Consider the following 16,327-nt stretch of genomic DNA (forward strand, 5'->3'; position numbering starts at 1 on the left):
CAGGAACCATGGGTGTATGCTGCTGCCACTAGGAGGCTGACACTATGGAAATAAAAAAGTTAGCTCCTCCTCTGCAGTGTACACCCCACCGACTGGCATTATACTCTTCAGTTTAGCTTAGTGTCAGTAGGAGGTCTTTCATTAGACCCTTATCTACCTCAATGTGCTTCGTTTCTTTTCAGGTTTTTCCGGAAGGGATACAAGGTGAACAGTCACACCTGTATTCCCACAAGGTGGACTATGAGTCCGGCGTGTACTGCCACCCCGTATCCTCATAGATCCCTCTCCAGGACCAAGAGCCTAGCACACAAGCGTGCTCAGAGGTCCGGTCCTGGCCCCGTCCCTCGCCCACCAGAGCCTATCGGTTGGAGGAGACGAGGACGTCCATCACCAGCTCCCATGGATGTCTGACACCTTCCCCAAGGTTTGAGGTTAGTAACAGACGACGTGGGATGTTTTTAGGTGAGTATTCCTCTAGTCCCGGGGGTCCCTTGTTTTCAGTGTTCCAGGCCACCTTTTGGCCTGGTCGGCGTTCCTAAAGGGTCCCAGGATTCAGCAGGGGTCATCGCTGCATATGCAGCACTTTCTCCGTTCTCTGCGCGGTGGTCCTGTCTGGCTCGCGGCCCTCCGGCGGTCGCCGTTTTCCTAATTCAGGCCCCGGCTTCCCCCGGGGCCTACTTGCGGCGTCGCTCCTGCCTGCGGCAGCGCTCCCCCCCTTCTTTGCAGCGGCCTCGCTGGCTGCCGTGCCGCTCACCTTCCAGCCAGTTAGCGCCAGCACCGCGGTTTTCCTCTGGCGGTCGCCGGCTCCTAATTTAGGCCCCGGCTTTTCCCGGGGCCTACTCCCGGCGACAAGCTCACCGGCGGCAGTGCTCCCTCTTCTATGCGGCGGCCTTGCAGCTGCCGCGCCTCTTGAGCCGGGCAGCGCCTGCACCGCGGTTTTTCTCCGGCCATCCCCACCTCAGCATGAGGCGTTGCTCCGCCCACCGGCACCATCTTAGTACTCCTAGCCACGCACGTCCCTTATATCTGTGCGCTGCAGGGGCTTACTGGGGTTCGGATTTCCCTGGCTGGACTGCTTCAGATCGCATTCCTTCCAATCTTCCCTGAGGGACCACAACCTGGGCTGCATCTTCCGTCTGGAATTTCGTTGGCCGTGAGTAGCTCTGCACTGCAGACTGACACCCCCCCCTCTGCTCCCGCTGTCCCCTAACCCTCTGGCATTTTCTTCAGACCTACTCAAAATGTCTACCTCTAAAGGGGGCCGCTCTTGTCCTCCTACTTCTTACTCTTCTGCCTTAGTCAAGTACTTTGCATGTTCGTCCTGTAACTGCAAACTTCCCTCAGGTCAGTCCTCTCCGCTCTGTCAGGCCTGCAGCAACCCGATTGTTCCCACCGCCCAGGATCCCCCGGCCGATCCGCCCGAGAGTGATACCCCCATCCCAGGCTGGGCTTCCTCTCTGTCACAATCTGTGGCCAATCTAACACGGGTGTCTCAAATTCTGGTGTCCGTGCTGGATCGATTACCTCTGCAGACCCCCGCAGTAGCCAGCGGGTCGCAGGATCCTCTGTCCGAGCCCTCCTTGATAAGCCGCAAAAGGTCCAGACAGGAACGACTATCTGAGTACTCTTCTCGCTCCATCTCGCCACAAGGTCCTCCTCTGCGATCGGCGTCCTCCCGATCCTCCTCCCCTGAGTCAGGCGAGGCGTTCTCTGATGCGCCCTCGGAGGATATTTTGGAGCTGGATTCTAACCAAATCGCCACCATGAGGGATATGGTCCAGAATCTCATTGGTGCTATAAACCAAACCTGTGGTATCAAGGATCCCTCTACTGAACCCGCAGATCAGGCGGTTTTGTTTAGACGGGCTAAACCACCTTCCAAGTTTTTTGCTCCTCATCCTGAATTTGAGGAAATCATGAATAGAGAAAGAGAGAACCCGACCAGACGTTTTCAGAGGGGAAAACACCTTGGTGTTTTGTATCCTTTTTCTCCAGAACTTACCGCCAATTGGACGGTCTCTCCCTCGGTGGATCCCCCTGTTTCCAGGCTGTCCACCAACACGGTGCTTCCACTGTCCGGCGGAGCATCTCTGAAGGATTCTAACGATAGTTATAGAATCCTTTGCGAAGTCAGCCTTTGAAGCGGCTGCAGCTGCTCTATGCCCAGCCTTTGCTTCCACTTGGGTTTCGAAATCCATATCCAAATGGGCCAAAGAACTCCGTCGAGATATCCTGGACGGGGCACCACCCGTACAGCTGGCGGAGCTTGCCAACCAGATTTCCCACGCGGGTGAATACCTGGTCTCCGCCTCTCTGGATGCCGCGTCTTGTGTGGCTCAGGCATCCAGCAATGCTGTTGCCATCCGCCGGACCGTTTGGCTCAAGGCCTGGCAGGCGGACTTATCTTCCAAAAAGTCCCTTACCAGTCTGCCCTTTCAAGGCTCACGTCTCTTTGGTTCCAAGCTGGACCAAATCATTAAGGACGCCACCGGGGGTACAAGTTCTCTTCTCCCCCAGGCTAAACCTAATCGGCATGACTCTCGGCAAGACCCCAGCCCACCTCCCAGATTGGGCAGCCGTCTTCTCTTCAGGGACGTCTGGATCTCCTCAGTAGAGGACGCATGGGTCAGGGAAGTTGTATCCTGGGGATACAAGATAGAGTTCGTTTCACGACCCCAGGATCGTTTCTTCGAACCCCGACCTCCAAGAGATCTTGCTCTAGTTCTGGGTTTCTTCGCAGCCATCGTTTCTCTTCTCAAAGCCGGGGTAATCGTTCTCATCCCAGAAGAAGAACGGTTCACAGGTTTCTATTCAAACCTTTTTGTGGTACCGAAAAAAGACGGCAAGGTTCGTCCCATTCTGGACCTCAAATTACTGAACAAGAGAGTTCGTCTGAAGCACTTCAGGATGGAATTGCTTCGTTCAGTAATTGCTTCCATGGAGGTTCAGGAATTTCTGTGTTCCATAGATATTCAGGACGCCTACATCCATGTCCCGATATTCCCCGGACATCACCAATTCCTGCGCTTTGCGGTGCTCCAGGAACATTTTCAGTTTGTCGCCCTGCCGTTCGGTCTGGCAACCGCCCCAAGAGTTTTCACAAAGATCATGGCGGCGCTGATGGCCATCTTGAGGGTCAGAGGCCTGGTTCTGTTTCCATTCCTCGACGACATCCTCATCAAGGCTCCGTCCTTTTCTCAGGCTCACGAAAGTCTGTCCATCGTTCTCGACACCCTAGCCCGTTTCGGGTGGCTGGTCAACCGGAAGAAGTCCTGCCTTATTACCTCTCAGCGCATCATCTTTCTGGGCATGCTCTTCGACACTCGTCAGACCAAGGTCTTCCTTCCCAAAGACAAGAGATCCACCCTTTGTCGGGACATACACTTGCTCCAGAGTCCTCGGCCTCCCTCTCTCTCCGATCGGGCATAAAGGTTCTGGGGAGGATGGTAGCAACATTAGAAGTGATTCCCTTCGCCCAATTTCATTTGCGACCCCCTTAGCAAGCCATTCTGTCTCAGTGGGACAGGTCTGTCTTCTCCCTGGATCGTCCGATCCGACTCTCTTCTCGGGTCAACTGGTGGCTGACGTCACCTCTTATCTCCCAGGGCAGGTCCTTCCTCCCAGTTCACTGGCAAGTGGTGACGATGGACACCAGCCTGCTCGGCTGGGGTGCGGTTTTTCGCCACCTGACGGTTCAGGGCCGTTGGTCGGCGCAGGAGTCAACTCTGCCGATCTATGTCCTTGAGATTCGGGCCATCTTTCTGTCCCTCTGCCTCTGGGAAAGGATTCTCAGGGGCCTACCAAACCGAATCCAGATGGGCAACGCCACGGCTGTGGCATATGTCAACCATCATGGGGGGGACTCGGAGCTCCTTGGCCCTGGCCGAGGTATCCAAGATCCTCCTCTGGGCAGAGGCAACGGTTCCGGTGATATCCGTGGTGCATATCCCCGGCGTGGACAATTAGGCCGCCGACTTCCTCAGCCGCGAGGGCCTCGCGGCACGGGAATGGTCCTTGCATCAGGAGGTCTTCCATCAGATTTGTCTTTGATGGGGGACTCCGGACGTGGACCTCACGGCGTCTCAAATGAACAGGAAGGTCCCTCATTTCGTCTCCAGGTCTCGCGATCCTCTTGCAGTGGGCGTCGACGCTCTGGCCTTTCCTTGGTCACAGTTCGTGCTACCCTACCTGTTCCCACCCCTTCCATTACTTCCCAAACTGTTGAAAAAGATCAAAGCGGAAGGGGTGCCGGTCATTCTGATTGCCCCGGATTGGCCCAGGAGAGCTTGGTTCGCGGAGCTCATCAAACTTCTCGCGTACGCTCCCTGGTGCCTTCCAGACAGGCCCGATCTGCTGTTTCAGGGTCCGATCTGCCACCCGAATTCTCGGTCGCTCAGTTTAACGGCGTGGCTGTTGAGACTGCAGTTCTAAGAGCGTCCGGCCTTTGGGACCGGATGATTCTCACCATGATCCAGGCTCCGAAGCCTTCGTCTTCCAGGATCTACTATCGTACCTGGAAGGCTTACTTCCGTTGGTGCACGTCCAACCGTGTTTCATCTATGTCCTTTTCCCTACCTTCCATCTTGGCCTTCCTTCAGGCAGGACTGGATTCGGGCTTTGCTCTGAGTTCCCTCCAGGGCCAGGTTTTTGCGCTTTCCATCCTTTTTCAGAAGACTTTAGCTTCTCGGCCACAGGTTAAGACCTTCCTTCAAGGAGCAGCCCATGCTGTCCCTCCGCATAGGGCCCCTGTGGATTCATGGGATTTTAATCTTGTGCTGGACGTTCTGAGAGGTTCCCCCTTTGAGCCTCTCAGGGAGAGTTCAGTTCTATCTTGGAAGGTGGCCTTTCTTGTGGCCATCACTTCTATCCGCCGCGTTTCCGAGTTGGTGGCCATGTCTTGCCGACCTCCGTTCTTGGTCATTCACCAGGACAAGCTGGTCCTCAGGCCTCCGCCTTCCTTCCTTCCTAAGGTGGTTTCCACCTTCCACCTCAACGAGGACATCGTTCTACCTTTTGTCCAGCTCCGACTCATCCTCTGGAGCAATCGTTGAACAAGCTGGACCTCGTCAGGGCAGTGAGGATCTACCTGGATAGAACGTCCACTTTCTGGAAGACAGATTCTCTTTTCGTCATTCCTGATGGCACACGCAGAGGACTACCGGTTTCTAAGGCGACTATTGCTCGCTGGATCAGAACGGCAATTCTGGAGGCTTACCGGGTCAACAATAGAGTTGCTTTTCCTGGGATAAAGGCTCACTCTACCCGTGCAGTCGGCGCCTCCTGGGCGGTGCACCACAGGGCTTCCACCCTACAGCTTTGCAAAGCGGCAACTTGGTCTTCCATCCACACGTTCGCCAAATTTTACAAGGTCCATACCTACGCTTCGGCAGACGCCAGCCTAGGCAGAAGGATCTTGCAGGCGGCAGTGGTGAGTTTTCTGACCTGATGGAAGTCTGTTTTTCCCTCCCTAGGGACTGTGCTTTGGGACGTCCCATGGTTCCTGTGTCCCCCAATGAGAGGCGATAAAGAAAACAGGATTTTTGGTTGCTTACCGTAAAAATCTGTTTCTTGGAGCCTCCATTGGGGGACACAGCACCCTCCCAATGTTTCTCAGTTTCTGTTGTTTTATGTTCTATGACTTTACTTATGTTTATAGTTCTCAAGTTTGTGGTTATGGTTTTCAACCTTGTTATTTATCTCCTACTGCTTTCTCATTAACTGAAGAGTTTAATGCCAGTCGGTGGGGTGTACACTGCAGAGGAGGAGCTAACTTTTTTATTTGCATAGTGTCAGCCTCCTAGTGGCAGCAGCATACACCCATGGTTCCTGTGTCCCCCAATGGAGGCTCCAAGAAACAGATTTTACGGTAAGCAACCAAAAATCCTGTTTTTTTTAAAAATGGATAGTTCTCAAATGCCGTCCATTTGTCATCCCTGTGCTGATTTCATACGGATAACACATGGACCAAAAAAGAGATGAGGTGTAAACAGGAAAATATTTAGAGTATGGTAACTAAATCTTTAAAAGGTTTTGTCATATGTCAATGCTTTTTAGTTGCAAGCAGATAAATAAGGGTCCTAAAACACCCACCCTTTGGCTCAAACCTACTTACCCGAGAGGTGAAACAGGAGACAGCACAGAATGGGGCTTAATTTCTATAGAAGCATATGAGGTCTAAGGGGTAAGGTTTCTTCTTGTGGAGAGTGACATACCAGTTCTGGCTTGTCAAGGTAAGGAGGCTTATTCGCCGTGCTATGCTCCTCCGGAAAATTTAATATGTAAATTGCCTCTTCAGAGAAAAAGAGGACTTGAACTCTATAGCGCCACCTGTTGGAAGTAACGATTCTACAAGTCACAATCAACCCTTTAATGAGTCTTGCAATATGACTTAGGATAAAAGCCAAACCAGTATCTCAATTTGCAGACACTGTGTTTCGGGCTGTTGGCCTTCGTCTGTGCGAAGCACGAGAACTAATTTGACTAGGTGAGAGGCTCTGGACTGAGGTCTAAGGGTAAGGTTTCTTCTTGTTGAGTAACATACCAGCTCTGGCTTGTCAAGGTAAGGAGGCTTATTCGCTGTGCAATGCTCCTTTGGGAAATTTAATATGCAAACTGCCTCTTCAGAGAAAAAGAGGAGGAGCATTGCACAGCGAATAAGCCTCCTTACCTTGACAAGCCAGAGCTGGTATGTCACTCTCCACAAGGAGAAACCTTACCCCTTAGACCTCGTCCAGAGCCTCTCACCTAGCCACATCAGCTCTCATTCTTCAAACTGACGAGGGCCAACAGCCCGAAACAGTGTCTGTGAATTGAGATACTGATTTGGCTTTTATCCTAAGTCATATTGCCAGGCTCGTTAAAGGGTTGATTGTGACTTGAAGGATCACTACTTCCAACAGGTGGCGCTATAGAGTTCATGTCCTCTTTTTCTCTGAAGAGGCAATTTGCAGATAGAAGCATTAGAATTTGTAGAATTTGCTTCTGTTGAATCTGTACACCAGACCATGTGCACCCTTAGCCAGGAGCTACGCGCTCCTTTCGACTTAGCTGCACACCTCTCTGGAGAGGGCGGGCAGGTTTGAGTAACAAGTGGGGGTCTCAGGACCTGGATCCCCACCAATCTGCTTGTAATTAGAAGAGTCCATAAAATGAAAAGGCTTTATAAAGGTTTAGCTACTTTACTCTTTTTAAATAAATATGTCTTCATTGTTCCTCTGCTGCTTGATCTGACATTGGTCATAGAGAGACACAACTGCATCTGCAAGTTGAGTTTAGTTTTGAAAACCGTTCGACACTAGCAAATATGATGCCCTGTACTTCCTGGGTCTAGTGCTATGGTCACCACAACCGTATCACCCAACGTCCGTTATGGTGAGAGAGTAATATTAGAAAGACATGTTAAAATATCACTCTGGTTTCTTTTCTCCACTTGGTAGGTGTTGTATGTTCTAGTAAAATGCTTACCGGTGGCTCTCTTCTACTGTTGCTTGCCCTGCTCCATTCCCTCTCCGTAATTTTGTGACTGCAACTCTGACTGGCCAGAAGTCACTGCCAACCGCTCTCTCACTATCAATGAGAACCTCAATCAGAGTCTCATAAACGTACACTGACAAGTGATTTCCGGTCCATACAGCAAACAATGGAGTAATCCGGCCAGTCACAGCTCTGGTCACATAGTGCATAGGAGAACCAGGGCAGTGATGGGAGCAGAAGACAACGACCAGTAGGTATTTTACTAAACACAGAGAACATACATTACTGATGCCTATCCGTTGGTGAAATTAAAAACAAAAAAACCCAGTGTGGTACTTAAAGGAATTAACACATTTATTTTTTGTTCAGTTGTCTTCTGTCTGTTTGTCTTAATGAGTGATTTGTATTTTGTATAGCTGCGCAAAGCTGTTATGGATCACGTATCTGACTCCTTTCTGGAGACCAACGTGCCACTTCTTGTTCTGATTGAAGCTGCAAGGAATGGAAATGAAAAGGAAGTCAAAGAGTATGCCCAGGTGTTTCGTGAGCATGCAAACAAGCTAATTGAGGTAAAAATGATTAGTCAGAAGTCTTAATTAGTAGCTATTGATTCCTCCTCTCCTATCTCTACTTTAGAATTCTGAAGTTGAAATCCTATAAAATGTGGGTGTTTTGAGCATTTAATAGACTTTTATGTACAGTGGGTATGGAAAGTATTCAGACCCCTTTAAATTTTTCCCTCTGTTTCTGTTGCAGCCATTTGGTAAATTCAAAAAAAGCTAATTTTTTCACATTAATATACACTCTGTACCCCATCTTGACTGCAAAAAAAAATAAACTGAAATATAGAAATGTTTGCAAATGTATTAAAGAGAAGACGAAATATCACATGGTCATGAGTTTTCAGACCCTTTGCTCAGACACTCATATTTAAGTCACATGCTGTCCATTTCCTTGTGATCCTCCTTGAGATGGTTCTACTCCTTCATTGAAGGCCAGCTGTGTTTAGGTAAACTGATAGGACTTGATTTGGAAAGGCACACACCTGTCTATGTAACTGTCTGCACCTCACAGTGCAGGTCAGACCAAATGAGAATCATGAGGTCAAAGGAACTGGCCAGGGAGCTCAGAGATAGAATTGTGGCAAGGCACAGAACTGGCCAAGGTTACAAAAGAATTTCTGCAGTCCTCAAGGTTCCCAAGAGCACAGTGGCCTCCATAATCCTTAAATGGAAGAACTTGGGGACCACCAGAAGTCTTCCTAGACCTGGCCGTCCATCCAAACTGAGCAATCATGGGAGAAGAGCCTTGGTGAGAGAGGTAAAGAAGAACCCCAAGATCACTGTGGCTGAGCTCCAGAGATGCAGTAGGGAGATGGAAGAAAGTTCCACAAAGTCAACTATCACTGCAGCTTTCCACCAGTCGGGCCTTTATGGCAAAGTGGCCCGATGGAAGCCTCTCCTCCGTGCAAGACATATGAAAGCCCGCACAGAGTTAACTAAAAAAAAAACCCCACACATGAAGGACTCCCAGATTCTCTGGTCTGATGAGACGAGGATGGAATTTTTTGGTAATATTTCTAAACGGTATGTGTGGAGAAAACCAGGCACTGCTCATCACCTGCCCAATACAATCTCGAAAGTGAAACCTGGTGGATCATGGATCATGCTATGGAGGAGTTTTTCAGCAGGTACAGGAAGGCTGGTTGCCATTGAAGGAAGCATGAATGCGGCCAAGTACAGAGATAGCCTGGATGAAAACCTCTTCCTCAGTGCTCTGGACCTCAGACTTGGCCGAAGGTTCACCTTCCAACAAGATAATGGCCCTAAGCACACAGCTAAAATAACAAAGGAGTAGCTTCAGAACAACTCTGTGAACAGGTGCTGAACCTAGAGTCGCCAACTCGTACATAGTCAAGTAAATATACCAGCACACTGCAGCGCTAAAACATGCAAACATGAAAGACGAAAATTGAACTGCATTACTGCACTAGAAATATGAAAAATGAGAGCATTTAGCGCATAAAAAATTGGCCATTTTTCTCTCTTGGTCTATGTTTGGATGTGACGGTCAGCTTTTTGAAATGTATTCTTTAGCCTTCTGATCGAGCACTCCGCCTCCTAGCCACAGGTGTTTTAATTACATTAGGTCCAATACCCCTCCACAGAGAGAGCATTTTAGTCTAAGAAGAGGTTTCACATGTACCCATTCAGATGGAGACGTTTATTCTCAGCGAGGAAAGGCAAGTGTAGGACCTGGTATAAGAGAGATGCCGTAAAGTGGCTACCAGGTGCACATAAAATTGGCCATTTTTTATGCGCTAAACGCTCTAATTTTTCATATTTCTAGTGCAGTAATGCAGTTCAATTTTCGTGTTTCATGTTTGCATGTTTTAGCGCTGCAGTGTGCTGCCTTATTTACTTGACTGAAAAACCAAATGGTCGGTCATTGACCGTATAGAAAATGAACACACCTTAGAAATATATTTGGGCCAGACTTGCAGTATTTCTTAGACAGGTCTGAAAGCCAAGTGGTTCCATGTAGAAGAAGACAGAATATGTATGGTATCAGGCAAGCCATGTACAGGGAAAGATGTTTAGCCAGATGCCCACGTGAACCCAAAATAAACATCTTCAGTCCCACACTGGCCTTAATCACGATGTTCCCCAGTGATCTTTTATGGTCTTTAAGAGGACATATTACATAAAAAATATAGATCAAGTTTTTGGTATCTACAGAATCGCAATAACCTCAAGAATGTGTAGGACGTTAATGTAAACACCATAAAAAATGTAATGTCAGATTTAACTAGTAGATGACGTTTGTTTTTTAATTGACATTTTGTTAGCCCCTTAGTGTAAAATGGCTTACAGTCCATCAGCCCAGGAATGGCAGTGTGTGGAGGGCTTAGCAGCTGGTGGCATTTTGAGGCCACTAATGCCACAAGCTGCATTCATGTTTAGACGTTTCTTCTTCTGATACAAATTTCATGTATACTTAAAATTGTAACTTGTTTTTGTAGGTGGCTAATTTGGCATGCTCCATATCCAATAATGAAGAAGGTGTAAAGCTCGTTCGCATGTCCGCAAGTCAGCTGGAAGCTTTATGTCCTCAGGTAACACTGTCCACACACAGAAATGTTTATTTTACGTTCTTGAGAAAATAATAAACTTTTTTAATTTCCTCATGTGAATAATTAAACCCTTTTGTCATTGCCAAGGTGCTAGTGTATGACAGTAATCACACTTCATCCATGGTAGTTGCGGTGTCACATAGTTCCCTGCTGCCTCTGACACCAACTAGCTCCTTTCTTGCCACTGCCAACTTTCTTTCTGCACTTTGGTTTTTTCCTTCTGTTCTGTTCTGTCTTTCAAGACCCACAACTATACTAATTTGATACGGTGCCACACAAAAGGTTGATACATATAATGAGAATAATGGGGATAGGGGAAAATATGTGTAAGTGGGTTAAGAGCTGGCTCAGGGATAGGAAACAAAGGGTGGTTATTAATGGAGCACACTCGGACTGGGTCGCGGTTAGCAGTGGGGTACCACAGGGGTCAGTATTGGGCCCTCTTCTTTTTAACAAATTTATTAATGACCTTGTACGGGGCATTCAGAGCAGAATTTCAATATTTGCAGATGACACTAAACTCTGCAGGGTAATCAATTTAGAGGAGGACAATTTTATATTACAGGATGATTTATGTAAACTAGAAGCTTGGGCTGATAAATGGCAAATGAGCTTTAATGGGGATAAATGAAAGGTCATGTACTTGGGTTAGAAGTAATAAGATGTATAATTATGTGCTTAATTCTAAAACTCTGGGCAAAACCGTCAATGAAAAATACCTGGGTGTATGGGTGGATGACAAACTCATGTTCAGTGGCCAGTGTCAGGCAGCTGCTACAAAGGCAAATAAAATAATGGGATGCATTAAAAGAGGCATAGATGCTCATGAGGAGAACATAATTTTACCTCTATACAAGTCACTAATTCGACCACACTTAGAATAGTGTGCACAGTTCTGGTCTCCGGTGTATAAGAAAGACATAGCTGAACTAGAGCGGGTGCAGAGAAGAGCGACCAAGGTTATTAGAGGACTGGGGGGTCTGCAATACCAAGATAGGTTATTACACTTGGGGCTATTTAGTTTGGAAAAACAATGACTAAGGGCTGATCTTATTTTAATGTATAAATATATGAGGGGACAGTACAAAGACCTTTCTGATGATCTTTTTAATCATAGACCTGAGACAGGGACAAGGGGGCATCCTGTACGTCTGGAGGAAAGAAGGTTTAGGCATAATAACAGACGCGGGTTCTTTACTGTAAGAGCAGTGAGACTATGGAACTCTCTGCCGTATGATGTTGTAATGAGTGATTCATTACTTAAATTTAAGAGGGGACTGGATGCCTTTCTTGAAAAGTATAATGTTGCAGGATATATATACTAGATTCCTTGATAGGGCGTTGATCCAGGGAACTAGTCTGATTGCCGAATGTGGAGTCGGGAAGGAATTTTTTTTTCCCCAAAGTGGAGCTTACTATTTGCCACATGGTTTTTTTTTTGCCTTCCTCTGGATCAACATGTTAGGGCATGTTAGGTTAGGCTATGGGTTGAACTAGATGGACTTAATAACTATGTTACTATGTTAAATATCCCCCCCCCCCCCCCCCCACATAGCCATATTAGAGCTTCTTCTTATTGTCAGGACTAGTTGTAGATTTGAATGACGCCATTAATTTTACTATCGCATGTACTGAATAATGGAGGAAAAAAAACACACAATTCTGCAATCCTTTTTATGGTTTAGTTTTTACAGTGTTTATTGTGTAGTATTTTCGTGTTTTTTTTTTAATTTGTTTATTTTTTATATAGTGAATACAAAATTGAGACCCATAACTTCAGATTTGTTGATACTAATTTGGGGTACATCGGAGAGTTTGCTTTTTATTGGGTGGTATTGCAAATGAAAAACTCCAATTTTTGTGTTTTTAAATTTTTTTTCTCTTACAGGTTAATTACATCTTTAATTTTATATTTTCATATCAAATGATGCCTTCTTTTCCCAGTGGAAAAGAAATTTGATTCAAATGTGTACATTTTAGATTTTTTTTAAAACATTTTTTGTTTTTAATTATTTTAAATATTAACCCCTTACTGCCATTCGACGTACTGTTACGGCGATGGCAGTATCCCCTGCTTTGATGTGGGCTCCGGGACATGTCAGCTGTTTTGACTTTTTTTTTCGCTGCAAAATATCCTGAAAATGCAATAACGGGCGATCAAAATAACGTATCTGCACAAAAATATCATTAAGAACGTCAGCTCGGCACGCAAAAAAATAAGCCCTCATCCGATCCCAGATCACGAAAAATGGAGACGCTACGGGTATTAGAAACGTTTTTTTCTCCTTCGCCACATTGGGGGACACAGGACCATGGGTGTTATGCTGCTGTCACTAGGAGGCTGACACTAAGTTGAGACAAAAAGAGTTAGCTCCTCCCCTGCAGTATACACCCTCATGCTGGCTTCCAGAGACCCAGTTCAAGCTTAGTGTCTGTAGGAGGCACACTGGATTTAACCTTTTCTTACCAGACGAAGGGGCGACGGAACCTTTCAAGGCTCCTATCTCCCCGAACCAACAACAAGCGAGAACGGGAGTTTTTACCTCTCCGTATCCTCTCCTGCGATGTGGGATGCCACTGCCTGAGCTGATTTTTTGGGGCGACGGGCCCCTTCAAGGGCACCGATCTCCCCCCCTCCTTACAGACGAGCACATGGAGTGTCCTCCATGTATCCTCCTCTGCAGCCAGGCCTATTGTCGGACATTCTGCCCTGCCCACCAGGTTTTACCCTCGGCCGTTCAGAGGCTCTCTGCATTGTGGCGTCCGTGCAGCCCCCACTGCATCACCACTGAGAAAGCGGATGATGGAAGGAGGCGAACGGTTCCTCTCCACCCCCCTTTTATGAGGATGGTGAATAGAGGCTTCCCCAACCCTGCACCATCCTATCCACCCCGGGCACAGCTAACCTGCTGCAAGCTGCTCCGCAATTCCCCTCCATACGGGGTAAGTGCCACCTGGGGGGGGAGGGGGTGGTTTTTCCGGTGGTTCTGGAGGGCTCATCTGTCAGGGTCCCCGCAGGGCTGCTAGGCGCGTTTTCCAGCGGTCTTCGGCTGCGCGCCGGGCTGAAGCCATAAATTTAGTCCACGGCTTCAGCCTAGTGCGGGCCGCATCCCGATAGGCCCCGCCCACTGCTCGCATCATCTTGCAGCTCCACCCCCGTACCTGGCGCTTCTCACTCTATGCGAGATTACCCTCACAACTCCCGGCGGCCATCTTTCTTCCTCTACATGCCGCACCTCCATCAACTCTGCCAGCATTTTTTCTTCTGGACGCCGGTCTTCTCTTCTATCAGCGCCACCTCATCTCTTTGCGGGACACAGGACCCGGGTAAGGAGACCACGTTAGGTGCTTCCCTGCAGCGTTACCCTCGTTTCCATCTAGCAGCGTTCCCTGTTACTTATATTGGGGTACATCATGTCGCAGTCAAGGGCCAAAAAGACCACCAAGGTGCATACTACCTTTTTTATTGCGTGTACCACCTGCCAGGGTCCACTTCCTCGGCCTCAAAGTTCCCCTCTCTGCTCAGCCTGCGATGCCCAATGCACCCAGGAGCCCCCTGTCGCCACCGACCCCAGTGTATCTAGCCCCCCTGAGTGGGCCGCGTCACTGTCACAGTCCATGGATTCTTTAGCCAAAGCGATTAAATCCCTTCATGACCCCTCTGGGGAGCGGGGTACTCTTTTTCCGGGGTTAAGAGATCCCTCCATAACAGAGGAATCGTCGGTCAGCAGGGGCCTCTCTCACCGGAAGGAGGTACGGTCATCCGTAAAACGGATCCGAACTACCTCTCCTGAGCATTTACCACGCCATTGAGGCTCTGGTAGCTCCATTTCTCGCTCACCCTCTCCAGGGGTTCGCAGCGATCATGACTCAGAGTATGAATCTGATGCATCCTTGGATCCGGTTTTTCCGGACTTTAGCTCTACTGTTGACTCCCTCATCGAGGCAGTCAATAGGAGAGCAATTTGGCTTAGAGAGTGGCGCGCAGATTCCTCCTCAAAAAAAGTCTCTGATTTCCCTTCCCTTTCAGAGCGGACGTCTCTCTGGAGAAAAATTAGACCAGCTTATTTCCGATGCTACAGGTGGGAAGAGCAAGTTCCTCCCTCAACACGGGCCTAAAGCTGCCTTTCAGCGGCAACAATATTTTTGTTTTCGGCCCTTTCGCAGTAGCCCATTCTGGTCCAACTCCACAGCCTCGTCCAGATCAGAACGATCTCCACGCACAGACAGACACTCGACCTTCGTACAGGCCGAATCAGTCCTGGCGAGGAAAACCTAGACAACCCAGAACCAGAGGATCCAGGCCTGCCAGATTTCCTTCACAATGACTCGGGGAGTATTCCAGTCGACACCTCCAAAGTAGGCGGACGCCTACTTCTTTTTCAACAAGTTTGGCTTTCCGTTGTCCACGACGAATGGGTCAGAGATCTGGTGTCTTCTGGTTACAAAATAGATTTCTCTGACTCCCCTTTAGCACGGTTTTTCCCCTCTCGTCTCCCAAGTTCGGGGGCTTAATCTTACTGCGCCATCGATTCCCTCCGCCTAAATGGGGTCATTGTTCCGGTCCCAGAACACCAGAGATTCAGAGGTTTTTACTCAAACCTCTTCGTTGTTCCAAAAAAAGATGGAACGGTACGCCCTATCTTGGACCTGAAGCTCCTAAACAAGTATGTAAAAGTTCGGCACTTCAGGATTGAGTCCCTCCGGTCAGTCATTTCCTCAATGGAGACAGGGGAGTTCCTAGCATCAATAGACATCAAAGATGCTTATCTTCAGATCCCAATCTTCCCACCACATCAAAGGTTCTTCCGTTTCGCCATCCTAGAGGACCACTTTCAATTCACGGCCTTACCCTTCGGCCTTGCCACTGCGCCCAGGGTATTCAAAAAGGTCATGGCGACTGTCATAGCCATTCTTCACTCCCGAGGAGTGGTCTTGTTGCCATACTTAGACGACCTCCTGATAAAAGGTCCGTCTTATCAGGCCTGCGAGGCAAGCATCCGCATTACCTTGGATTCTCTTTCGCGCCTGGGCTGTTAAATCAACTTGAACAAGTCCTCCTGTTCCTACCTGACGGATCGCCTTCCTAAGCAAGATCCTGGAAACGTCAAAGGGGCTGGTCTTGCTCCCTCGGTCCAAAGCCCGAGAGCTTCAGCAGGGAGCTCGGATGCTCTGTCGTCCTTGTCCGCAGTCCATTCGGTTTGCCATGAAGATCCTGGGAAAAATGGTGGCCGCAATAGAAGCGGTTCCCTTTGCTCAACTCCATCTCCGCCCCTTACAACAGGCTTTGCTGGACATGGATCTGATGGCGTCCAGACTGAACGCCAAAGTTCCCAGCTTCATAGCACGTTCTCGGGATCCCAAGGCCATTGGGGTGGATGCACTGATATCCCCATGGCATCGGTTCCAACTCCAATACGTGTTTCCTCCACTTCCCTTACTGCCGAAAGTGATCCGAAAAATCAAGACGGAGGGGGTTCCGGTGATTCTTGTCGCCCCGGATTGGCCACGTCGCGCATGATAAGCGGAGCTCATTCAGCTCATATCCGACATCCCCTGGCAGTTACCAGACCGCCCAGATCTGCTTCACCAAGGGCCGATCTACCACCAGAGCTCAGGGGACCCTACGTTTAACGGCGTGGCTGTTGAAACCTGGATTCTAACTCAAGCCGGTTTCTCCCAGCAGGTCATTCCCACCATAAGCGCTCGCAAAGCGTCTTC

General features: G+C 48.6%; 1 protein-coding gene across 2 annotated transcripts in view; it reads left to right on the forward strand.

Annotated features, from left to right (window-relative positions):
• Positions 1–16,327, forward strand: part of CTNNA1 (catenin alpha 1) — a 109,798-nt gene that overhangs the window by 55,381 nt on the left and 38,090 nt on the right. For both annotated transcript variants that reach the window (XM_069763860.1, XM_069763861.1), the window contains exons 9-10: positions 7,890–8,042; positions 10,496–10,588. In XM_069763860.1, the coding sequence (XP_069619961.1) occupies positions 7,890–8,042; positions 10,496–10,588 (246 nt within the window). The remainder of the gene's footprint in view (positions 1–7,889; positions 8,043–10,495; positions 10,589–16,327) is intronic.

This window comes from Ranitomeya imitator, chromosome 4 (assembly GCF_032444005.1).
Source record: "Ranitomeya imitator isolate aRanImi1 chromosome 4, aRanImi1.pri, whole genome shotgun sequence".
Lineage (NCBI taxonomy): Eukaryota > Metazoa > Chordata > Amphibia > Anura > Dendrobatidae > Ranitomeya > Ranitomeya imitator.